Source organism: Podarcis muralis, chromosome 16 (genome assembly GCF_964188315.1).
Source record: "Podarcis muralis chromosome 16, rPodMur119.hap1.1, whole genome shotgun sequence".
NCBI lineage: Eukaryota > Metazoa > Chordata > Lepidosauria > Squamata > Lacertidae > Podarcis > Podarcis muralis.
In genome coordinates, this window is record NC_135670.1 from 14,683,393 (window position 1) to 14,710,095 (window position 26,703).

Sequence of the window (26,703 nt, forward strand, 5' to 3'; positions counted from 1 at the left end):
ATGCTAGTGACTCACCCTGGGATCTTCCACATGCTGGTGGCTTTGCGTCTGTGTTACACCCTTCCCATGTTAACCCTCCCCCTCATTTTGCAATCTCAGATAAGCGTAGGAAAACAAGTTTATAGAGCCACTGGCAGGACACCATACATAGCTTGCAAGCTGCACTTAGCTTTTGCAGGACTGTTCGATATGAAACATTGCCTGCTTTTCCATGCCTGCTGTTGAGGAAATCTGCTGTCTGATAGCTTCCACGCTCTTGCATCAAACCCTAAACTGTTCAAGTGAAATATGTAATTTCACCATCTGTTCCGTTTATTTCATGGATCATTTATAATTTGCTTTCTGCTTTTACCCAGGAGGACTTTAAATAACAAACCATTTCTCTTGAGCAGAGATGGAGAGCTTAGTTGCAATTTAAGGGTGCAACAAGGGGAGCCCCCGCCTCCACTTCCGCTTGACTTGATCCACAGGAGAGGCCATCAGAACTTGCAAGTTGAATCCATACTTGGTCTGAACTTTCCTCTCCCTAAAAGCAAGCCAAGCCTATAATTTTTAATAATCTGTCAGCGTGGAATCCTTCAGACTCGGGAGAAGATTAACGTCTTCTGCAAAGCACTGCATCTCAAGGCGAAACAGACTGTTATTCGGGGCTGGAGGAATGTGACAAAGATTCCTTCTTCTGACACAAGTCAGATGCAACACGCCTCGAGGTGGGGCAGATTTTTATCAGTTCTGCTTGGGAAGGGTGGGAAATGAAAGGCCAATTAGAAAGCAAAGGTGGCCTTGGGTTTTTCTCTTTTTCACGAGGAGAGCAAGACAGCGGTAAGAAAAGTTACCAGGCTTAAGCAAGAAAACTCATCCAGGTTTTCTTCAGAGGCAGGAAAAGTAAAATATTTGTGCCACTCAGCTGCAGGGAGTTGCAGACACTTCAGGATCAGAGCACTGGGGGACCAGGGGCTGGTCACTATCTCTTAGCCTAACCTACCTCAGAGGGTTGTTGAGAGGATAAAATGGGGGGGAGGGGAGAGAGAACCATGTAGACCACCTTGAGATCCTTGGAGAATAAAGGTGACATATAAATATAATAAATGAATAAATAATAAAACTGATAGAGCAACAATACTTGATGTGACGGCCATACACTAGCCACTTAGATGGCTTTGGAAGGGTATAAAGCCGAAGAATTGATGCTTTTGAATTATGGTGCTGGAGGAGACTCTTGAGAGTCCCATGGACTGCAAGAAGATCAAACCTCTCCATTCTTAAGGAAATCAGCCCTGAGTGCTCACTGGAAGGACAGGTCGTGAAGCTGAGGCTCCAGTACTTTGGCCACCTCATGAGAAGAGAAGACTCCCTGGAAAAGACACTGATGCTGGGAAAGATGGAGGGCACAAGGAGAAGGGGACGACAGAGGACGAGATGGTTGGATAGTGTTTTTGAGGTTACCAGCATGAGTTTGACCAAACTGCGGGAAGTAGTGGAGGACAGAGGTGCCTGGCGTGCTCTGGTCCATGGGGTCACGAAGAGTCGGACACGACTAAACGACTAAACAACAACAAAAGACAAATTCAGGAAGGATGAGTCTACTGATAAGAATATATGCAACTATCTTAACCACTGAGTCAGGTGATTGGTCTATGTAGATCAGTATTGTCTACTTTGACTGGAAGTGGCTCTCTGGGGTTTCAGGCATGGGGCATTCCCAGGGTGACAAGGATGGAGCCTGTGTCCTTAGAATCACAGATTTGAAGAGTTGGGGGACCATGGGTCATCTAGTCCAACCCCCTGCAATGCAGGAATCATTTGCCCAGCACGGGGCACAAACCCATGACTCTGAGATTAAGTCTCCTGCTCTACTAACTTTCTGTGTGTGTAGCTGATGCTCTCCACCACTGAGCTGAGGTCCTTTCTCCATAGGCGGGGCGGGGATTGGGGAATCAACAGAACAGAAACAAGGAAGCGACGGAACGGAAAGAAGCAGCTTAAGTGAACTAGAAATAAAGTGACAAAAAAAGAGAGGAGTAAATCTTCCCTTGAACGTTGTCCAAATCTTGGATTTTCAGACCACCTGATGAGAAACAACAAACTGGATTAGGGGAAAGTTGCAAAACAAAGAGGTGGTGTGGCCAGTCTTGGGAGGTAAGAGGCACGGCGGGGCCTTGTGGATTAGCCCAGGAAGAGAAGGGAGCTCCTTCCAAGATCTGTTGCGCTTCCATATGCATTTGGCGTTGGCAAGTACCTTTTCCACCAAGGACACACCCTGTGACTGTGGGGAAGCTGTTCCAGGGCCTGCATGGTGGGTGCTGCGAGAAAGGGAGCTCAGTTTGGCCTGCAAAGTTTAGGGGCTGGAATGAGAGGCTTGGGATAAACCACCTGGAGCGGAGAGATGAGAGGCAGTTCAAGCTCACAGCTGCTCGTCCATTAGGGCAAAGCAGGCCCTGCCCCACCAACCTCAGTTCGCACCTGCCTGCTTCCTTCATGTTGTTGTTTAGTCGTGTCCGACTCTTTGTGACCCCATGGACCAGAGCACGCCAGGCACTTCTGTCTTCCACTGCCTCCCGCAGTTTAGTCAAACTCATGCTGGTAGCTTCAAGAACACTATCCAACCATCTAGTCCTCTGTCGTCCCCTTCTCCTTGTGCCCTCCATCTTTCCCAACATCAGGGTCTTTTCTAGGGAGTCTTCTCTTCTCATGAGGTGGCCAAAGTATTGGAGTCTCAGCTTCAGGATCTGTCCTTCCAGTGAGCACTCAGGGCTGATTTCCTTAAGAATGGATAGGTTTGATCTTCTTGCAGTCCATGGGACTCTCAAGAGTCTCCTCCAGCGCCATAATTCAAAAGCATCAATTCCTCAGCGATCAGCCTTCTTTATGGTCCAGCTCTCACTTCCATACACCACTACTGGGAAAACCATAGCTTTAACTATACGGACCTTTGTTGGATCCCCTTCACGAATCACTGCCTTGCTGTGGCGAAGGGGCTTGAATAACTCAAAGAAGCTATGAACTATGCTGAGCAGGGCATCCAAGATGGACAGGTCATAGTGGAGAGTTTTGACCAAACGTGATCTACCTAGAGGAGGAACCGGCAAGCCACTCCAGTATCCCTGCCAGGAAAACTCCATGGACAAAGACAACATGCATATATAAGTTATGCCTCCTTCATACCCTCCAACATTTCTCCGATGAAAATAGGGACGTCCTATTCCATCATAATGATGATAATAATATTTATAATATTTATACCCCACCCATCTGACTGGGTTGCCCCAGCTACTCTGGGCAGCTTTCAACATATTTCAAACATAATAAAAAATTATACATTAAAAAACTTCCCTATACAGGGCTGCCTTCAGATGCAACTGCCTTCAGTTACTTATCTCGTTGGCTCGGGAGTCATATAACTCCATACCCCCCAACATTTCTCTGATGAAAATAGGAATGTCCTAAGGAAAAGAAGGACAATCTGGGATCAAATCAGAAACTGAGACCCATAGGAGCCAACTGCTAAGGGCTGAGGCCCCTTCGTGCCCCCCCCCCACGTGGGATGTCCTGTTTTTTCTGCGACACTTAGGGTATGATAGGATAGCAGGCTGCTTTATATTGAGTGACCATTTGATCCATTTAGCTCAGTATTGTCTACAGCTGCTCTGCCTCTGAGAAACACGGGCTCCTCAAGTGCTGGGGCTCAAAGATTATAATATCCCTCTACTTTTCCCTACAACAGCTGGTTTGAATTTCCAGCCGGGGGGGGGGGAGAGGACGTACATACAGGTGTGCACTTGCACATGAGTAACAATAGGTTGGAGCCCATGTTAATCCTACTCAGAGTAGACCTACTGAAATAAATGGACATGACTAACTCAGGTCAGTGAATCTATTTTGAGTACAATTTAGCTGGAAAGAACTCATTGTCCAAAGTTGGAAACTCAACACCAAAGGAACAATATGTTTATTTTATATTTATTACTTCTTAGAAGTATAAAATTGTGGAGCTGGAAAGGATCATGAGGGTCATCTAGTCCAACCCCCTGCAATGTAGGAATGTGGGGCTCAAACCCACGACCCTGAGATTAAGAGTCTCATGCTTTACTGAGCTATCCCACTTATTTATATTCCCTCTGCTTTCCTCCAAGGCGGTGTGCAAGGTTCTCTCCCCGCCTCACGCCATTTTATCCTCACAACAGCCCTGTGAGGCAGATTAGGCTGAGGTCACAGGCTTGAAAAACTTTATGGTTTAGTGGGGATTTGAACCCTGATCCTAGTCCTACATCCTTTCCAAGAAAACACCCACCCACTTCCAGAAAAAGGACCCAGGAAATCTAAGTCTTTTCTGGTTGATGGGGAACGTCACACAGGAAGAGGGAGGGCCTACTCCGTATCTTTACACACATAAACTCTCTTTTCCCATGCGTGATTCATTCTGCGAAGAAATAAATAAATGTCATCAGCTCTGCTATCTGGCGGGCGGCCAGAGGCTGAGTTTTCCCTATTGTGAAATGCATTTCAGCTGAAATCTAAAACAAATATCCCCGTAACAAAGGACAGCCTGCCCCCCCCCCCCCTGTTCGCCCTGCAACCCGACCCCCACACCCTGCAGCAACATTTCTGGAGAAATGCAATCAGTTTTGTTTTGCTTTTTAAAAAAACACAATTGGCAGCAAAAATGTGGAGAATATTTCCTCCTTTCCCTTTACTAGCTGTGGCTGGGACTGGAAATTTTATCCCAGGCTTCAGCTGGGATGGGATTGCCAGGGAGTGAGGGGTGAAGCATTCAGATTGGCCTAGGCCAAAGGTCAGCCCTAACAGATTAAGCCTGGGCTGAGCTTCTGCCATTGCTGATATTACCTCAGGTTATCAGCATTTATGACAGGGAAAGGTTCTCTTTGGAGGCACGTCTTCAGTGACAGTCACAAACTGTATTGCACACATCAATAGAGAGAGGCCAAATGCTCAGTGAGATGAGCTATCGCTGACTGAAAGCAACTTTTTCTTGCCTCAGGCGGAAAATCCACAATGGCCCTCTCCATTTCCCTTATAAATTTATTTATTTCATTTGTGTCCCGCCTTTTCTCCAAGGAACTCAAGTTGCCATACAAGATTCTCTCCCTCTACAAGAGGAGTGAAGACCACCCCCAGCCCACAGGCTAAATTTGACCCACCAGTCCTCCACATTTGGGCCACAAAGCCAATTTGGGGAAGCCACACACACCCATCTTCAATGTATCCAACACAACGTCGCACAGGGTGCTGCTGGAATTTGAGACCCCAATATCTGCCAATGCCCCGTTCACCATCAAAGGAAGAGTCCATCACCTTCTGAGGGAGTCCATTCTACTGCAGAATGGCTCTTCCTGAGTTTTAGACAGAATATCCTTTCTTGTCATTTGAAACCCTCTGGAGCCGCAGAAAACGAGCTTGCTCCATCTTCCATGCGACAGACCATCAGGGATTTGAAGATGGTTATCATATCACCTCTAAGTCTCTCTTCTCTGAGCTAAACATCCCCAACTCCCTCAACTGTTCCTTCTAAGAATTGGTATCCAGGCCGTTGAGCATCTTGGTTGCCCTCTTCTGCACATGTTCCAACTTGCCAATGGGCCGGTCCACACTTAACTTCCCCCCACCAATGCTTTCTAGACACGGATCTGCACTTTAAAGTGCCGTATCTGAGCTTTTTTTCATTTTCACCCCCCCCCCCCATGCTGAATTGGAACAGCAATTTCTGAGCAATGCCTTGAAACTATGTTGTCGTAGAACACGAGTGTTTTTTTAACCTTATTATGTCTGTATAGTTTTATCTCAAAGCATCTTCTTCTGTGAACAGATGCCAATTTTATGTTTTGATTCATATATTCCTGTCTTCTCTGTATGCCAATAAAGGTTGATTGAACTGAATTGAAACAGCAATTCAGGTTTTCTGCAGATCGCTGTTTGTTGTGATTCAGCAGTAAAACATCGGGTATGGGGGGGAGCACTCGGATAAGGCGCTTGAAAGTGCAGACCTGGATGAATCCAATAGCCTTCTTAAACTGTGGTGCCCAGAACTGGACGCAGGACTCCAGGTGGGGTCTGACGACGTCAGCAGTTCTATTACTATACTTGATCTGAAACACTAGACTTCAGTTGATGCAGCCTAGAATTGCATTAGCTGCATCACAGTTGAATCATATTAAGCTTGCGGTCTCCCCCATTTTTTAGCTGGAGAAACAACCTGGGTTGACGCCGAGAACTTTTGCATGCAAAATGGATGGCTTGGCCATGAGACCTGTTCCTCACAAGCACCCAGTGGCGTAGCGTGGGTTGTCAGCACCCGGGGCAAGGCAAGTAATTTGCGCCCCCTAACCCGTGGATTTGTGCCCCCTAACCCGTGGATTTGCGCCTCCTAACCCGTGGATTTGCCCTAACCCCAGATGTTGCGCCCGGTGCCGCCGGCCCCCCCTGCACCCCCCACGCTACGCCACTGCAAGCACCCCCCACAAAACTGAGATTTGTCTGGGGAGGAGGGCGTTTTCCCTGACCGGAAAACATGCAGATCTTTCCGCTTCAGCAATAGAGCTCCCACTTTCAGAACTCAATCCTATTTCCCAAAACTCGGAAGTAAAATAATGCAAAGCAGCCCTGGCTTAAAAGAGGAGAATGACTTTCTTAGAAAGGAATTCAAGGCGGTTGGCTTCAGAGACAGCAGGCAAGAGAATCCCCAGAAGGGAGGGAGGGGAAGGAAGAGGAGGAAAGGTGAGGATCTTGAGGAAACGGGGGCAGTACAGTATTGTCTCTTTGGGTGCAAGACTTTCTGTACACTCAAAATGCTGGCTCATTAGCTGAACCTCTCCCCCTTCCCCAAAAGACTCCAGATTTCTAGCTTTGGGGGTTTTTTGGGGGGCACAGAAAAGGAGAAAGAAAAGGGCAGCTAAGTGAGGAAAGCAGTTGTACACCCCAGTGGAAACTTTCAGAGGAAGCCACCTACTGCTTTCAGTCAAGGATGGTCACATCTGTCAATTCTGGTCTACGTTTCTCAGTCTTAAGGTCAATTCTCCACATTCTCACATCAGCTTGAGAATTTTTTAAAGGAAAGGTTCACATGAAAATCCACCAGCATTTTAATGCAAATGTAAACTGCCCTGTGATCCTCGGATGAAAGGAGGTATCTTGAGGTGCTGAATTCCACCCAGCCATTGGGGGGGGGGGGAGGCTTGTCATGTGACATCACACGTGCAACATACACAATGTCACACATGTTGGGAGGAAGCCGCAAGGCCCAGCAAGGCCTTCCACCACCGTGAGGAGGCCGGGTGGGGCCTGACCCCTCAAGACTGGGGGAGGGCTCAATCCGATCCCCTCATACTTGTGGTGGGCTTATTTCAAAAAGTCTGAATGGGTTGGGCATAGGCGCCAACTCCAGGGGGCCCTGGCACCCACAAGATATCTGCTGTGGCTGCCCGGCCTCCACCACTGCTGCTGCCCACCACGACGTCTGTCAAGTTGGGATGTGCCGGTTAAATTGGGACACTTGAGGGGTATGCAGTCACTCAACAATCCAAATGTTCCCACAGGCCTAAAAAGGTTGGCAGCCCTTGACGTGGATATTTCTGAGCTAGAAGGGTCAATGGTACAGCTGAGTATAAGGCAGCTTCCTAGGAGCATAATTTTATCACGAGTCAATTTGTGGGGTCATTTAAAGCACTGGTAACAATTGGGGATGCGTTGCCAGCAGAGGAGGGCGGACAAAATGCTTCTGAGAACCAGCCATGGGGCTGGGGGGTGGTGGTGGCAGCAGGTGGTCATTCCTGAACGAAGCGATCATGATAGGCTTGGGGTGGGGGGAAGTGGAGCCAGCCTCAAGTCTGAGGTATGCATGGCTGAAGGCATGGGGAGTATCATATGTTATATACAGCATTTTGGACTGAACCTCGAACCTAAATAAGAAGAAGACATTGCAGTGGCCTTCCCCAACCTGGGGCTTTAGGCTGCAACTCGTCCCATCCGCTCCCAGGACAGGACAGTCAATGATCAGGGAGGATTCGAACTGCCAGCAAGTCAGATTTTCTGAGGGACACATGGTGTCACAGTGGAGGCACGTGGATGCTACCATAGGGGTTTCCACCGCCTGAGGCAGCGGCCTCACCCCACCTAATGGCTGTGCCGGGACAGCACAGGAGTGTTTGGAGGATTCAGATGGGGAGAGAACCGTGCACAGAACCTTAATATCCTTGAAGGAAAAGGTGATATGCAAATGAAAATAAAGAAATAGAAGTCGTCATCCCCCCGCCAACAACTTATCCATATAGAAACACCTTGAATTATCACCTTCTGATCTCTTCCTTCAAATGCCTTCTCAGAATCATTTCCCTCCTTACTCCAGGAAATATCGGCTTGACCCTCTCCCCGCAAATGAAACAAAACCAATTTCATGAAAGTTGTTGTGGGTGCTGTCTCTAGTTACTGCAGTAGCCTAACCAGCTAACCTAGCAAGTGAATTAGAAGAGACAGTCAGCTACGAACACACGCCCTTCGGCAAGTTCAGTCGCTCACACAAAGACATAGGATGGGCAAGAGGAGGAGAATAATTACAGGGCTGTCTCAACGAGAAGCCCTTAAAACAATGTCAAGACCAGGAATGGATGACGTGCGACCCTCCAGAACTGGGGTGGGGAACCCTTTTCAGCCTGAGGGCTGCACACCCAGCTAGGCAACCTTCCGGGTGCCACATGCCGGGGGTGGGTGGGCCAGAGGCAAATAATGTGAATTTCAACTTTGCACGGTGAGCTAGATTCTGTACATTCCCCCTATCTATCCTGCACCCAGGCAAGCAAAGAGGCAGCCTCAAAGGTTAAGGGCACATTTCAGCCAGGAGGGTATAAAGCAGGTTCGCCGGGGGGGGGGGCTGTGGCCTGGGGAAAGGTCCCTCCATTCCCCCCTAACCCACTCGCTGCCCAATAATGCAAAGTGAACTACATAGAACCAACCAACACACATAGCAAGAGCCAAAAGGCAAAGTTTACTTCCAGAAGAAGCACTGATCTATGGCTGGGGGCGGGGGGAGGAGGCTGGGTTGCCAACACCGAGTGCTCTAAGCTCTAGATCTAAGTATTGTCACATTTCTTTTATTAGCTGCTCTGCACTTTGCTTTTATGGAGCAGTGTGGTTTTATAGGCGGGCGGTACTGGGTCATTAGCATGGAAGGCAGTGTTCCTCCCCACCCCCCTTTCCGAAGAATGTGTGTGTTAATAGGTTTAACGAAACACATCACAGGTTCAGTGCAAAGCAGGAGGAATACTTAGATTATATCTTTCTTAAGCTCTTTGTCGGTCTGCCTTATTGAAAAACGAAAACACCATAGTTCAGTTGGTTAGAGCAGGCTTCTTCAACCTCAGTCCTCCAGATGTTTTGAGACTACAATTGCCAGCATCCCTGAACACTGGTCCTGCTAGCTAGGGATCATGGGAGTTGTAGGCCAAAAACATCTGGAGGGCCGAGGTTGAGGAAGCCTGGGTTAGAGCGTAGTGCTGAGAACACCAAGGTCGCAGGTTCGATCCCCTTATAGGACAGCTGCATATTCCTGCATTGCAGGGGGTTAGTCTAGATGATTCTCAGGGTTCCTTTCAACGCTGCAATTCTATGATTATTTGATCTCCTTAATGGACACAGAAGCATAGAATTATAGAGTTGGAAGGTACCACTAGGGTCATCTAGTCCAATCCCCTGCAATGTAGGAATCTTTTGCCCGATGTGAGACTTGAACCCACAACCCTGAGATTCAGAATCTCATGCTGTACCGACTGAGCCATCTCCTAGGTGCCACAGCCACCCGTCAATCAGGGCCCACCTGGGTCAGGAACACCAAACCATTGATAGAACCATAGAACATCCATTTATAAATACTGTTTGAAGAAAAATGGAGCTACATTATTTAAAATATTGTCATGGGAACGTAAGAAGAGCCCTGTTGGTATCCAGAGGTATACTGCCTCCAAAATAGTGGCTAGTAGCCACTTCATACGCTTATCCTCCAGAACTCCTTTCAAAGCTATCACAAGCTGATGGCCATCACTTCATCAAGAGGGAGCAACTTCCACAATCCAACTCAGCGCTGTGTGAAGATGCATTTTCTTTTGTCTGTCCAAAATCTTCTAACATTCAGCTTCGATGGATGGCACCCGCTGGGTCCTTGTGTTATGAGAGAGGGCATCCGTAGTGTGCTCTGGAGCTCAAGTTCATAACACTCTATATGTATATCGCACTCGGGAACCCTTTCAAAATAAGCCTCTGAAGTAGATCACTTATGACCCCTCACACATTGCAGGCAGGGCCAAAGCTAAGCCTAAGGCAACCTGGGAGTAACCAGGGACTCATAGTTCAATCTCTTTGCCCCACCTCTCAGGCTGGTGCACCTTGTACAACTCAGCAAAGAAGAATGGGGACAAAACCAGAGCTAGATGGTTCAACTTGTCCCTGGCCTCTCTACTTTCCACCACACTGGTCCCAATGGGCAACAGCAACCACTGAATATATCCAAGACTAGATAATAAGAAACTGCAGAAGAATTGTGGGTTTTTTTGTTTTAAATGTCTGCACCCCAGCCGCACGCAAGACCTGAACTTTCAGTTTTCCAAACTAGAGGTCAGTTTCCCCACCAACTCTGCAGGAGAGGAGTGTCTGAGAGGGGTGGGGGAGGGAATTAAGACACCTCAAAGGATATCAACTTTGCAGCACAGAGGGAGGCATGCTGCTCCCCCACCACCCAAAAAAAGGCTACACACCAATGATTATAGCTAACTTTTTATCTGTCTTCTCAAAGTAGAAAGTGTTTTGTCAAAAGGACATTAGCGTAGGCAAATCCATTCTTCCCCGCCCAAACATGGGGAAATTGAAACAGAAGAGATTCTCTCCAGCTGTGTTGGCAGCAAAGGTGGAAGGCAGATTCCCAAACAGCTGCAGCCCTGAGAGACCCCATTGGAGGAGAAACCCGCTCCGTCTCTTCACAGTCTCGTCCCTAAACTGTGTTTTGGTCCCGCTCCAGCAAAACCTCTGCAGTCCTCTCTGCTGGTGGGTTGAGGAGACGGATGCAAGTTAGATTCTCACGACCTGAGCAGCGATGCAAGGGCTCTTCCGCTCCTCTTGGTCCTTGGAGACTTCCTGCTGGATGCACAAACGCCCGTAGGTGCCCCCTACCTGGCCTTTTGTTAGCCGGCCTGGGTTCACACAGACACACCCAAGGACGTCCTAGGGATGGGCAGGAAACAAGGGGAGGGGGAAAGAGACATTAAAAACAAGAAACAGGCTCTCTAGTCAGATGGGAAGGTATCATTAGGACATACTGATTTTAATCTCCCTAATATGGGTGTAGGAACTGTCTTGCCAGATCAGAAAAATCTGTCTAGTCCAGCATCCCAGTTCCAAAAAATGGGGGCAGCCAGATGTTTCTCAGCACTCACTAGCTGGGTATGGCAGCAATGGCTACCATTTACTGATCTTAAAGGGTGTCTCTCTCAGTATCAACCATTCTGGGACCTATGATCAGCAAGGGAGGCCATGTTGGTGGTGCCTGATTGGTGGCAACCCGAACAGGGCCTTTTTGGTGGTGGTTCTGTTTGTGGGGTGCCCTCCTTGCTGAAGTGGGCCTGCTCCACTCATTATTAATGTTGCTATCCAATTGAGTGTATGTGGCTTAAAGATTTTCAATGTTTTTCTTAATGTAATTGCCCCCCCAGCCGACATTTTGTTGTTTGCTGTCCTTGGGAGGGCAGGATAAGTAAGCAGCTTGCCCTCTAAAATAGACTGCCTCTGAACATGAATGGTATAATAGCGTTTTATCAATGGATCTTCAGTGAACTCATCTGTATTTCTCCCCCTCTAAGCCTTACTCTGCCATCTATTCTCCACCCCAACTCCTGCTCAACAGGGCAGCATGCAGAGATCCTTGCAATGAAGTGGTGTGGCTGTGTTCAAGAACCTGTGGACCGGAGGTCGAATCCCAATGCCGGAATTAGAGGGAAGGGCAGTGGCAGAGCAGGTCCTAGGTTCAATCCTGGCATTTCCAAGGAAGACTCGGAATATCTCCTGAGTAAAATCCTAGAGAGCTGTTGCCAATCATTGCAAGCAATACTGAGCTAGACCCAGTCTCCTATGTTTCTATATAAATCGGTCCTTTATTCAGCTCCATGAGGACTGGAATCTTACTTTATTTTTAGAGCTGTAGCTCAGTGGTTAGATCAATTGCTTGGCATGAAGATCCCTGGCTCAGTCCCCAGCATCTCCAGGCAGAGCTGGGGAATACTCTTGCTCAAAACCCTGGACAGCCGCTGCCAATTTGTGTGGAGAACACTGAACTAATGTGCATAAGACGGTTTGGAATGTGTCCCCTCCCTCCATCGCCCTGCGCCCAGACAGCTTCATTTCCCCCCAACCTTGATAAAGTATCTCAGTTCCGACGGAGTGATCAGCACGTCCGGCGTGACAGGCAGGGTTGCGTATTGGTAGAAATGTTCGTAATCAATGTTCATCTCTTCCGCGGGAGGGTAGAGTGGATAGTAACTGCTCAGGAATTAGAGAAAGAAGGAAAGATCGCGTTACCCCTCCCATTCCGCAACCCGCTCCCTCGCATACATTGACACGCCCAGCAGCTGTTCCTCTCCCCCTTGGGTACCCACAGGATGCCAAGCTGTGCTTTTCAACTCTGCTGCCAATTTCAGTTTGCATGTGTGTGTTTCTGCAGTCTCTAAATTCAGCACCTTAAAGGCACCGTGTTCCACATCTCCATGTTTCCAAAGTGTTGGGAAGGGGAGGAAAACAAAGGGAGTTGCCAAATATCATAGAATCACAGAGCTGTAGGGTTGGTAACCTCCAAGGAAGGAGAGTTCACCACCTCTCGTGGGAGTCTGTTCCCCTGTCGAACAGCTCTTACTGCCAGAAAGTGCTTCCTGATGTTTAGTCCTGACCTTTGGACTTTGGACTTGGCGTGCATGGCTTGACCCCCCCCCCAGACTCTGGACTTGCCGCCAAGTAGGCCAGGGGTTCAGGACACATACAGCTTGGAAGGACAAAATACAAATGGCAATAATATCGAGCCTGGAAAGATCCCAGCCAACTGGCTACCCCAGCCTCTGGTTTTTCCCTTCCTCTCATCTCCACGGCTACAGATGCTGCGCTTCTTTACAATACTACACGTAATCATGCAATGAACCAACTTTATTTTAAGGGGCAAGGCCATAGCTCAGTGGCAGAGGCCCTGCTTTGCAAGCAGAAAGTCCTGGGTTCAATCCCCCCCAGCTTTTTCCTGGTAGGGCTGGGAAAGACTCTGCCTGAAACCCTGGAGAGCGGCTGCCAATCGGGGCAGACAGTACTGAGCTAGATGGACCAATGGAGTTGCTGTGATTTGAACCCAGGACCTTTGGCAGGCAAAGCAGGAGGCCTCACGCTGCCAAAGGAAGAAATGAGGTCAAGTCTTGCCACAAAAGATGCCTGGGAGCAGGGAGGGTTTGTTTTGCTGCAACAAAAGGAGCTTACCTCCTCTGAGTCAGGATGTGCTTCAGAGTTCGGGAAAAACGGTCCAAGACATTGGAAGAACTAGGACAGAAAGAAGAGAGAGAGGAAGGTGGCAAAATTAAAAAGAGGGCGTGAAAATATGTATTAAAAATAGAACCAGTACTGAGCCCCCCTCCCATATCTGCTTCTCTAAAACAGACTCCCTTTCAGCCTAAAATAAGTCCTGAGTTGTCATGAGGATAAAATGGGTGGGGGAGATGGAAGATTTAATAATAGGACTGCTTAGTTGCATACCTTAATTATTTGTATTTTAATTTCTGTGTAGATGGGCTTTCATATTTTGTAAAACTGCTTAGAAGCCTATTTTGCCAAGTGGGATTAATTATCATCATCTTCTTAGAAATGACTGGCTGATGTAAAGATTTCATCCTTAAATGGCTTCAACACATTAAACCTTAATTAAAATTAAAAGGTTTAAACCTGACCCTCTTAAATCCAACCCAGACACGTACACATACCAGGCAACATCAAGTCAGCCACCCGCAGGAAATTTAGGCTGCTACATACAACAGCAAGGGTGTGGAACCTTTGCCCCCCAGCTCATGTTGCTGAACTACAACTCCCATCAGCCCCAGCAAGCATGGCCAATGGACCAGGGATGATGGGAGTTGTAGTTTGGCAGCATCTGGAAGCCAAAGACTCCCTTTGCACCTGATGTACAGGATAATAAACCTCAGTCATTACACACACACACACTCCTCAAAATACAACACAAGTCAGTTCCCTGGCATATTGGAAACATCGGCAGGCTTGTTCCCAATAGAAGCTGCTTCTGTTCAGGAATATTCCCACCCGTCCCCTCTTTGGAAAATACTTACTTGTTCCATAAAATTAATATACTGCACGAGTGTAAAAACAAAAATCAAACAGATAAACAAAAACAACATCTGCAGAATTTAGCAATTTAGTATTATTATTTATCTGCAGTGTTAGCACCCCAGCCTTTTCACCCAAAAGTGTTTCAGAGTAGCTTGTAAAAAAATCCCTGCCTTCAGGCTAACAAACAAGATACGGCACATGAGGAAAAGGGAACAGGAGGGAGGAGGGACGCTCAAGCGAAACAGGCCAGTAAGGGATGTGCTTTGGGAAGAGGGGCTGCAGCTTGGAGGGTCAGTTGTCCGAGGGTCAGCTAGAGGCCTGGGGGGCTGCTTTCAGCTGCTAGGTCTTAAGTTCCCCAGCTCTGCCCCAGCTTGAATATGCAAAGGCTCCAGGCTTTCTATTCTCAGGAGACAGATTCAAGGATCTTGAGATTAAGCCAGAGAAGGGAAGGTCTACATTCTTTTTTTTCCTTTTTCTATTTTTTTGGCGTGTTTATCTGCCAGTTCAGCTATTCCAAGCAGGATTTTTAAACAGCTTTTTAAAAATCAGCTAAAATAGGCTTTAGCAAATTTTCTGTAAGCCGCCATTAGTATTTATATAGCTTAAAGGTGGGCTATAAAAATGCTTTCATAAATACATCAGGCACTGCCCTATGGACTCCCGCCACAATTTATCAGGGAAAGAAACTTGAGATTGGTTTGGGCTTGTAGCTCTGAACAGAAGCATTTTTAAAGATGCCAAATCAATCTTTCAATTGACTGGCCAGCCACACACACAAACAAACAAACAAACAAACAAACAAACAAACAAACAAACAAACAAACAAATCCTTCCCCAGCCACTCTGGGCAGCTTCCAACAAAAGATTAAAAATACATTAAAATGTGTATTCTGCTCTCTGTTGTCATCATCATCATTATAATAATATTCTCTATCGTTGTCATCGCCATCATATTTATACCTCACCCATCTGACTTGGTTGCCCCAGGCACTCTGGGCAGTTTCCAACATAATAAAAAAGCCAGCAAAACATCAGACATTAAAAGCTGAAGAGTTCAAGGAGATGTATGTGGAGATTCCCTAACCCCCAGTTATCTTCACAAATACCCTGTGAGGTAAACCAGGCTGAAGAAAAGGTGGCTGGCTGGCTGGCTCCAGTGGAGCTTCATGGCTGAGCAAGAAGAGTTTGGATTTGATATCCCGCTTTATCACTACCCGAAGGAGTCTCAAAGCGGCTAACATTCTCCTTTCCCTTCCTCCCCCACAACAAACACTCTGTGAGGTGAGTGGAGCTGAGAGACTTCAGAGAAGTGTGACTGGCCCAAGGTCACCCAGCAGCTGCATGTGGAGGAGCGGAGACTCAAACCTGGTTCACCAGATTACGAGCCTACCGCTCTTAACCACTACACCACACTGGCTCTCCTAAGCAAGCCCAACTCTCCTAAGATACTGCAGGGATAGGAAGGATGGGGAAACGCATGAGGCCCTCCAGGTTAAGTAAAGGTAAAGGTACCCCTGCCCATACGGGCCAGTCTTGACAGACTCTGGGGTTGTGCGCCCATCTCACTTAAGAGGCCGGGGGCCAGCGCTGTCCGGAGACACTTCCGGGTCACGTGGCCAGCGTGACAAAGCTGCATCTGGCAAGCCAGCGCAGCACACGGAAACGCCGTTTACCTTCCCGCCAGTAAGCGGTCCCTATTTATCTACTTGCACCCGGGGGTGCTTTCGAACTGCTAGGTTGGCAGGCGCTGGGACCGAGCAACGGGAGCGCACCCCGCCGCGGGGATTCGAACCGCCGACCTTTTGATCGGCAAGCCCTAGGAGCTGAGGCTTTTACCCACAGCGCCACCCGCGTCCAGGTTATTGGACTACTATTCCCATCAGCTACACTGGCTGGGGCTGATGGGATTTAGAGTCCAACAACATCTGGAGGTCCCCCCAGGTTCCCCCACTCCCTGAGATGAAGGACACACATACGGCGAGTGGATTTTATAACTGGCAAAGCAGGAAAAAAACCAGAAAAGAGGCCTCTGTGTTCAAATTTTACCCTGCTGGTGTGGTCCATGTATGTGTGCAAGGGAAAGACTCATGCGCTTACATTACATTATGTCAGAGCTGGCCCTCTGCCAGCCTATTGTAATATTCGAAACTCGGCTGCAGTTGAGAGGGTTTTTTTGGCAGTCGCGCTGTTAAATCACCCACAAAACCAGCTTAATGCATCATGTTTTTGTACCCTCCCCCCTCCTCCTGTGGAGTCCCAGCTAATACTCATAAATTAAAAGCTCTCTGTTGTCTGAAGGCACGGCGACTCACCAAAACACAGAAACCTTGACATAAGGGAGTGCGAAAGTCAGGCATGAAACACACATACACAGAGACACAAACAACACCACGTCATCCGTGTTTTGTATGCAGTGGACAAAAGAAAAACAAAGGCAACCCAACAAGTCCCTCCCCGATATAATAAGGGAGAGAGCTGGGTGGAAGAACAACAGGACAGGATCAAACGCCTTCCCTGCCAGGCGAGAGATTGCTCACGGCACCTTTCGTTTTGCTGGTTTCTAGTCCACGTGATCCCAAAAATACAGGGCAAGGTGAAAAGGCAATAAAGTATTACCTTTAATTAATAGCTTTTCATCCAACTCCCATAATTTCTGACCACTGCCCATGCTGATGGGAGCTGTGTCTTCATCTGCCCCACAGCTGATGCTGGGTGTAGGGAAGCTGGGTGCGGTATGGGAGAAAATGCACTTGTGGGCCAAATTAGAGACCATTTGGCAGGCCCAGCTAAGGGTCCAGAGGTCCTCCACCTTTTCTCTAACAGTTGTGCAGAAGTGGGGGGATTTCAGCAGCATGACAAGTCATAAATCTATGGGGGCAGAGAGGAACTTGCTCCAGCCACAAAACCACTCTTTCTGTGCAGCAGCTGAGAAGCCCCCCTGCCCTTCTCTGTGAGAATATAGATATTATTTTCATTTCACAAGATTTATATACCGCCTAATTAAACAACAAAAAAGACCTCTAAGCGACTTACAAAAGACAATCTAAAGTTTTCTTCAAAATATACCAATGAAAGCAAACATTACAAATTTTAAACTTCTTTTAAAAATCAGTACAGTGGTACCTCGGGTTAAGTACTTAATTCGTTCCGGAGGTCCGTTCTTAACCTGAAACTGTTCTTAACCTGAAGCATCACTTTAGCTAATGGGGCCTCATGCTGCCACCGCGCCACCAGAGCACAATTTCTGTTCTCATCCTGAAGCAAAGTTCTTAACCTGAAGCACTATTTCTGGGTTAGTGGAGTCTATAACCTGAAGCATATGTAACCTGAAGCGTATGTAACCTGAGGTACCACTGTAATTTAAAAATTATACTTATCAAAACCACGTATTAAAATTGCATGACAAAATTACACATCTGGGTAGGCTTGCCTAAACAAAAAAATTTTTTTGGCAGGCACTGAAAACAATATAGCAAGGGTAACTGGCTAATATCAAGGGGCAGGTAGTTTCAGAGATTAGGTGCTGCCACACTGAAGGGTTGATTTCTTGCAGATGTGGAATGAATATATTGTGGCACTTGCAAAAGTGCCACTTCTGCAGACGGAAGCAGGTTGTGTGGGCACAGATGAGGTGAGGCAATCCTTCAATATTATTGAATCATTAGATCCTAATAATCATCAGGGGAAGGGGGGGCATGGGGTGGAAAGAGAGAGGAGAGAAATGCAGCCCCCCCTAGAGATACAACATTGCTTTCCTGTCTTTATTCTGGAGAAGAGCAATCCTCTTTCCCCCCCAAATGAGCAGCCCCTGGAGATCTAAAAATAATAAAGTCAGCACTGAGAAGACAGTTATAAGAGCCAACTGCCGGTTTTCCTGGTATTTCAGGGCAAGTTTAAGGAACTGGTTTCCCTGTTATGGGAAGTGGAGGAAAGGCAGCAGAATTTGAAGCTCCCGAGAGAGAGTCTAACTGGACTAATTCAATAAGATATTTTTGGCATGTTTTGGCCTTTCTCCTCCAGCGAGGGAAGTGTTTGAGGTTGTTTCCTTTGAAGGAGGAAGTGTGAGGTGACTTCTATGTGCCCCTTCCCTCTCTACAACATGGGACAGGGAGACAAACTCCTACAATCTACAAACCCCCCCACCCCAATCTCCACGATGCATTTAAAGTGGTGTGACACCACTTTAAAGAGTTACAGTTTCCACACACCCCACCCAAGAATCCTGGGAACTGTAGTTTATTAAGGCAGCTGAGAATCGTCAGGAGACCCTTATTCCCCTCACAGAGCTACAGTTCTGAGAGTGGCTTCATAATCAACCCCTCTTTCCCAGGATATTATTATTATTAATTCAATTTATATAGCGCCCTTTATCAAAGAGATCCCTTGGTGGTGTACAATGTTTAAAGCACATTACAGAACACCAGTGATAAAAACATAATAAAAAGAATACGGACAGACAGCCTAATAATAAAATAGTCATCAAAATAACAGTCCTCTCTCCCACAGGTAATAGATTATTTAATAGCCATAAGCCTGGGTAAAGAGGAATGTTTTGGCCTGGCACCTAAAGATATTGCAATGATGGTGCCAGGGGAAGAGCATTCCACACTAGGGGAACCACCACCGAAAAGGCCTGTTCTCTTGTTATAAAGTAACATGACAGAAGACAACACTGTGAAGGAGAGAAGGCCTGGGCTGGAGAAAGAGAGAGATTCAAAATTTTTAACCCACTATACTTCCAGAGGACATCTAACTAGTGTACAGAAATAGAATATTAAAAAATACAGGCCATGAACAGTATTGAAGCATAAAAACCCAGAAGTTAAAAACTTCAGGAAACAAAAAAAAACAGGCCAGTTTGGGAGAAATGAATGGAAAGAGCCTAGCTTCAGGATCAGGCCCACCTGGTGCCTTATCCTGTTCTCATAGTGACGAACCAGAAACCCCAGTGGGAAGACCAAAAACAGGGCATGATTACACCATGCTCTCCCCCGCTTGCGATTCCTTGCAACTAGTATTCAGAGGAATATCAAGGTAGAACATACACTTATCCACCATTAATTTGTCTAATCCTCTTTTAAATTCCAAGTGCAGTTGCACCGCAGGTGTGCATTAATCGCGTGATATAGGCGGTTTTAGTTTCAGCCCCTTTCTTAATTACCCCTAGCACGGAATTTGCTTCTTTCACACCTGAAAGACACCTCTGTCGAGTTATCCACTACACCTGAAGGTCTCCTTCCTGGTCAGTCAGAGCTCATATGAAATAAAGATTTTCAGTGACCGTCAGAATCATAATGTCGGGGCTTGTTTCCCTCCTGAGGGAAGAGAATTCCGGGGAACTGGTGCCACAAGGCTAAAATCATGACTTCGAGTCGCAGCACGCTTTTCACTCAGATGTGTGACGCCACCAACAGATGACGATGGCGCCGACTGAGAAATGGGGAGCTGTCTCCCCATAAAAGACGAAGAAAAGAAGAAAAACACATGGTGAAGGGAAAAGAGAGGATGTGACACAAACCCTCAAGGCAGAGGATGACTGTGATGCTTGATTTACTTAATGACAGGCCATGGGCGGCTGGCACCAGCCGACTTCTGAGGCACGCCACTTGTCAAGAGATTTTCTCAGGAACTGCACTTTGAAGTGAGACAGACTTTCTTTCTCTTTCTTTCTTTCTTTCTTTCTTTCTTTTTTTCTGATCTTGTCTGGAGATCAACCCATCCAGATGACTGATTCATTGGCTAAGACAGAAGGAACTCTGCATACACTCAGGAGCACCATATTTGGGATGTAGGGAGCCAGACCACTGCTCCCTCGGTATTGCCTATACAGTGGTACCTCGGGTTACATACGCTTCAGGTTACAGACTCCGCTAACCCAGAAATAGTACCTCGGGTTAAGAACTTTGCTTCAGGATGAGAACAGAAATCGTGCTCCAGCGGTGTAGCAGCACCAGGAGGCCCCATTAGTTAAAGTGGTGCTTCAGGTTAAGAACAGTTTCAGGTTAAAAACAGACCTCCGGAACGAATTAAGTACTTAACACGAGGTACCACTGTACCACTGCTCTCCAGATTTTCAGCCAGGGGACCTCTCCAGCTCTTCACCTGGCCCCTAAAAGGTTCGCCAACAGAACCTCCCTGGGGAGAGCATTCCATTAATGGGGAGCAACTGCAGAGAAGGCCCGTTCTTGCGTTGCCACCCTCCAAACTGCTCCTGGAGGAGGCACAGGAAGGAGGGCCTCACAGAATGATCTCAGGGTCTGGATAGGTTCATATGGGGAGAGGCGGTTCTTGAGGTATTGCAGTCCTCAACCGTTTAAGACTTTATAGGTCAAAACCAGCAGCAATTTGAATTGGGCCCGGAAACTAATTAGCAGTGCATTTGGGCCAGTATTGGTGGAATATGCTCAAATTGTCTTGCCCCAGTGAGCAGCCTGGCTGCCAAATTCCATGCCAGCTGAATTTTCCGAATTGTCTTCAGGGGCAGCCCTACATGTAACGCGCTGCAATAATCTCACCTCGAGGTTACCAGAACATAAACAGCAGCAGTTATCTGGACAGGGGCAGCCTAAGTGCCGCAGCTGGACCACCAGCCACAACTGATGGAAGGCACTCTGTGCCACTGAGGCCACTTGAGCCTCAAGTGACAGCGAAGGATCCAGGAATACACCTCCAAGGTATGTACCCTCTCCTTCAGAGGGAGTGTAACCCCATCATCAGCAGGCAATCTCCCAGCCATCTGGTCTGGGGAACCCCCACTAACAGTGCCTCAGTCTTAGCTGGATTGAGCTTCAGTTTATTAAGGACTGAAAACTTCTTCTGGACTTTTTGGCATGAAAGAGAAAATGAACTTGTAATGAATCCATCTGGATTCAAAGATTGAAAAAAAAATTGGCTTATAGAAAATAGTACTAAATTGAGAGGACAGAGAACTCAATGTCTGTCTTTCTTTCTTTCTTTCTTTCTTTCTTTCTTTCTTTCATTTCTTGTTTTCTCTTTTTTCTTCTGCTCCTTTTTAGATTATATTTTTATAGCATTTATTTTAATTTGATGCATTATATTTATCTTTTGATAAAGGTAAAGGTACCCCTGCCTGTACGGGCCAGTCTTGACAGACTCTAGGGTTGTGCGCCCATCTCACTCAAGAGGCCGGGGGCCAGCGCTGTCGGGAGACACTTCCGGGTCACGTGGCCAGCATGACATCGCTGCTCTGGCAAGCCAGAGCCGCACACGGAAACGCCGTTTACCTTCCCGCTAGTAAGCGGTCCCTATTTATCTACTTGCACCCGGGGGTGCTTTCGAACTGCTAGGTTGGCAGGCGCTGGGACCGAGCAACGGGAGCGCACCCCGCCGCGGGGATTCGAACCGCCGACCTTTCGATCGGCAAGCCCTAGGCGCTGAGGCTTTTACCCACAGCGCCACCCGCGTCCCACATTAAATAAATATATTTAATGTAAATACAAAAAGCTCATCCCATACAGAAGTTACACGCAGCCTGTAGCGCTATCAAAATTAATAACACGGTTTCACTGTAACGTAAGCATGCGCGTGCACACACACACCTCCAAAGGGTTTACAGCAGAAATGTGGACTGCACTTTGGAAGCGTTAGCAACTTAAGAGGGAATTTTGTGTGACATCAAGCCATGTGATTCCACAGCTCAGGGCTGACATTTCTTTCGCTCACAGACTGATTACACTTTTTGGATTCTGAATCACGCCTGATTCATGCTGTGTCATTTCCCCCACCCCCCCTGCCATTATCACATCTTCCACACTCACAGCTGTCTGAAGATCAGCAGATAACCTTTTTAAAAGAAGAAGAAAATTGCTCAAGGAACAATGACCACACCAAGGAGCTAAATCCAGCACCAAACCACAGTACCTCCCAGTATGAATACAATCTCAGCCAGCAAATGGATGTGTTTGGGGGTGATTAATAATCCCTTCATTTTAATGCTGGAGATTTAAGGTTTTAGAACGGGGGTGGGAAGACTTATGCCTGGGGGCTTCTCTCAGTCCCCTTAGGACTCTCCCCACGGCCCTCACTGGGCCTGCTCCACACCCTCCTTGAGGGTTTTGGCCTCGCTGGAATGTGTCCATGAGCTATGGCAGTGCCTTTTCTCTGTGTGGATGGGGGACAGAAAAGGGAGTGTAAAATTTACATTTTTTTTTTTGCTCAATCCACTTTTGCCTCTGGCACCACCCAGCACTGTCGTGTGGCCCCCTGGAAAGTTGGCCAAGATGCAATGCGGCCCTCAGGCTGGGGGAAAAAAATACACACACATCATGGTTTTAGAGTTTAAGAGCATCCTGTATTGCAAGGGGTTGGACTAGATGTCCCTTGCTGTCCCCTTCCAACTCTACAGTTCTGCGAATCTACACCCCTGCTTTCAACATACCTGCTAATTTCTTCTGAGCCCATGTGGAAGACCAGGTCCACAGAAGTCAAGCCAAAAACCACACCGTTAATCTCCAAGGTGCAGGGGTCAGAAACGAAGAGAACCCTCTGGAATTGGAGAAAAGGGGAGAGAGGGTTTGTGCGGGTTGACCAAACAGCTCCCAAATCAGGCATTCGAGTAGAAAGCACGGCAGAAGATTTTATTTTTATTTTTAAAGCAAGATAAGAGTCAGGGCCTAAAGATATGAGGCAGTTACAAAGCTCTTTCCTCACTACTTTGAGGGGGGCGCAGAGAGAAGAGACTCAGCACAGCCCAGGGATACTCAGAGTTTGAATACCAGGTCAGAATCATACATTTTCAGGTAGCCTCAAGAGAATTGTTTTGGTCCACTTCCCACCTCCCCACACACACTAAAAATCTGTAAAATGGGACCAAGGTAGACTCTACCTTATAGATCGCTACAAGTGTTTTGCTATTAACTCCCCTCAGTTACCATATTTACTCGAATGTAATGCGGCATCGAATCTAATGCGCACCTCAATTTTCAAAATCTTGAAACCAAAAAAGTCTTTGTTGGTGAATGTAAATGCACCGTCAAACCTTATGCGCGCCCTAATTTTCACGACGTAATTTGGCCAAAAAAGGTGTGCATTACATTTGGGTAAATACAGTATTTCTTCATCTGCCACATCAGTATGCAATACCACCAAGGGGGAGGAAATGGGGATAATCCCGGTTTATCCACTGTGGTGTAGTGGTTATGATGTCAGACAAAGGCTGGGGAAGACCTGGGTACAAATTCCCATTAGGTCATGAAATTTCCTGGTTGGACTTGGGCCAACAACATTCTCTCTGCCTAGAGTCTCACAAGGCTGTTTTGAAAATAAAGTGTGTGTGTTAGAAGCCTACACAGTACCCTATGTGTGTGACAAGGGTTAAGATACAACTCTCATAGAGGGCTTATTTCCTTCTTCCTCCTCCCCCTTTTCTAATTTTTCTCTTTGTTTCCCACCCTTCCTTCCTTTTTCACTTTGTTTCCTGCTTTCTCTTTTGTTTTTACTTAGATTAGTTTGGCTTTTATTGTATTCTAGATTGAAAAGTTTCAATTTTAAAAATTGGTATTTTAAAAAATATTTTTTTAAAGGAGGATTCATGGAGGATAAGGCTCTCTGTGGCCATGTTCAACTTCCACTGTTGGGGAAAGTATGTCCTGAAGTATCTGACTGCAGAGAATCACAAGCAGGCAGCTCCTGCTTGGGCGCTTTTTCCAGAGCCATCTGGTAGGCTACTATAAGAACAGGGTGCTGGGACTATAGTGGGCCTTTGGCCTCATCCTGCTGCAGCGCACTTCAGGCGCTCTTATGCCAAGAGTAGAGTAAAAATCCTTCAATAAGCAAATAAGGCAAGTAAGCAGGTGTGTAAGGAAGGGACACATTCAGAAAGGCTACGGACAAATTTGGTTCCTGGTGGGAAAAGCTTAAGCTGCTCCAGGGAAACCCCCGCATTTCTGCTGCAGAGTAAATGACACAGGACTTCCTGCCAAGGGGCTCCGACTGGGAATGCGCTCTATGCTTCCTCGGAAAGCGCTATAACCAACACACACACGCAGCTGGACTCTGGGATAGCTGAGAAGCCCTTTGCTGCCTAAGATTCTCCATCTCTATCCAGAGCCTCAGAACAACATAAGCCTATTCTCACAGTGGCCAACCAGGTGCCTGAACACAGGAACTGAGCGCAGCACAACTCTCGACCCCCCCCCACCCGCTTGCAATTCTCAGCAGCTGGATTTTCAGAGGCAATCTGCCTCCATGAGTGAAGGCAGAACCACAGCCTTGCCTCGCCCTTCTGCTACATCCTGTTTCTCTTCACTTCTTTCTCCAAGCTCAGGGAAGGAGTCAGAGGGCCCTTGTGGGAGGGAAGAGTAAGGCCCTTAGATTCTGGTTCGAGTACACAATACTGGGCTGGATGGGCAGGGATTGGGAAGGGCGGTAGCTCAGTGGCAGAGCATCTGCCTTGCATTCAGAAGGTCCCAGGTTCAATCCCTAGCATCTCCCCAGGTAGTACGGGGAATGCCCAGTCTGAAACCACGGAGAAGGCAAATCATAGCGTAGACCTACTGTCAATTGATCTCAGTGGGTCAGCTCTGAGTAGAGCATAAAACTACATAATTAAATGCAAATCACCTTTACCTATCATTGCCAGGTAGGTGATGATGGGAATCGTAGACCAAAAACAGCTGGAGACCCAAGATGGTCTAAACAGAAGACTTTTCAGAGTGCAGCAAAGAGCTCATCAGCTCCGATGAACACACTTTTTTCTTTGTAGGGAAAAGTCCTACAGGCTTACAGGTCTCCCCACTACCCCATACCAAACCTGAGAGTTCACTAAAAGCACCTCCAAACTCCCGTCAGGAGCGAGAGGAAAACACCAGGCTTTGCCCAGAAGAGCACAGCAAACAGCAGGGCAAACACGGTGCCTTTTCTTCAGCTGGGAGCTCCCCCTAATGGGAGATGGAGCTTTTTCACGGGATCCAGCTAAACGCTGCACATGCAGAATGCACCCACACAAGGAGTGTTAAAAGGGGGGGGATCCTTCATGTGTTTAGTGAAGGGAGGGGCGTGGCCAGCAGGAACACCCTTGCTAGCCCCCTCCCCCATTTACTGAACATGTGAGGGGACTCATTTGGAGCAGGAAAGTTCTTAGTTTAGTGCCAGAGCATCAGCTTTGCCTAGCTTTTCCAGGTAAGGCTGGGGAAGATTCGCTGCCTGAAACTCTGGAGCGCTGCTGCCAGTCAGTGTAGACAATATGGAACTAGATGGACCCCAATAGCCCGACTCAGTACCAGGTTCCTACGTAGACCTCTCAGGTAAAGGTGTAAGGCAGGCTTCCTCAACCTCAGCCCTCCAGATGTTTTGGCCTACAACTCCCATGATCCCTAGCTAGCAGGACCAGTGGTCAGGGATGCTGGGAATTGTGGTCTCAAAACATCTGGAGGGCCAAGGTTGAGGGAGCCTGGTGTAAGGTATACCCTACTGCAGCTAAGCCTTAAGTTAATCACAGGTTCTTCCCCTGTTTGTCTCTGTTTCAGTCTCCTTCCTCTGTGCTTCTATGTTTATTTTCAGATTGAGTCCCTTGGGGCAGAGACCTGCATCATCACCATCATCAAAATCAAAATACAGAACAAAATCAAAATATAAAAACCACAAAATCAATTAATAAAAATAAAAACAACAACCCAATAACCCCTCCCCCCAAACTTTAAAAGGGCATAGGATGTCAATCAAATCAACCAAAGGCCTGATTAAGAAGGAACGTTTTCACCTGGCGCCTAAAGGTGTATAATGAAGGCGCCAGGCGAGTTTCCCTGAGGAGAGCATTCCATAGATGGGGAGCCACTGAAGAAGGCCTGTTCTTGTGCTGCCACCCTTTGGACCTCTCAAGCAGGAGGCACACAAAGGGCCTCAGATGATCTCAGGGTCCGGGTAGGTTCATATGTAAAGAGGCAGGCCCTGAGGTATTGCGGTCCTGCGCCGTTTAAGGCTTTATAGGCCAAAACCAGCACTTTGAATTGGGCCCAGAAGCTAACTGGTAGCCAGTGCATTCGAACCAGGATCGGTGTAATATGCTCAAACCATCTTGCTCCGGTGAGCAACCTGGCCATCTTCAGAGGCAGCTCTATGTATAACACATTGCAGTAATCTACCCTTGAGGTGACCAGAGCATAGACAACAGTAGTTAAGCTATCCCTGTCCAGAGAGGGGCGTAGCTGAGCCACCAGCCGAAGCTGATGGAAGGCACTCCAGCTAAAGTTGATGTCTTCAGACAGACAAGGCTGATTTCTGGCCTCACAGAGCATTTGAGAAACTTCAGCGTTCCTAAAAGGCTTTGAAAGCCATCAAGCTCTATAAAGCTCCACCCGACAGGCCAAAATACAGATATTCCAG

At 47.4% G+C, this 26,703-nt stretch overlaps 1 protein-coding gene across 2 annotated transcripts in view; it reads right to left on the bottom strand.

Moving 5' to 3' along the window:
• Positions 1 to 10,763: 10,763 nt before the first annotated feature.
• Positions 10,764 to 26,703, bottom strand: part of POLA2 (DNA polymerase alpha 2, accessory subunit) — a 30,820-nt gene continuing 14,880 nt past the window's right edge. Inside the window, exons 15-18 of one of the 2 annotated variants that reach the window (XM_028709583.2) lie at positions 22,760 to 22,866; positions 13,504 to 13,563; positions 12,405 to 12,531; positions 10,764 to 11,220 (exon numbers count right to left, since the gene is read on the bottom strand). In XM_028709583.2, the coding sequence (XP_028565416.2) occupies positions 11,068 to 11,220; positions 12,405 to 12,531; positions 13,504 to 13,563; positions 22,760 to 22,866 (447 nt within the window). In that variant the 3' untranslated portion in view covers positions 10,764 to 11,067. The remainder of the gene's footprint in view (positions 11,221 to 12,404; positions 12,532 to 13,503; positions 13,564 to 22,759; positions 22,867 to 26,703) is intronic. The other variant, XM_028709584.2, reaches the window with a different exon arrangement.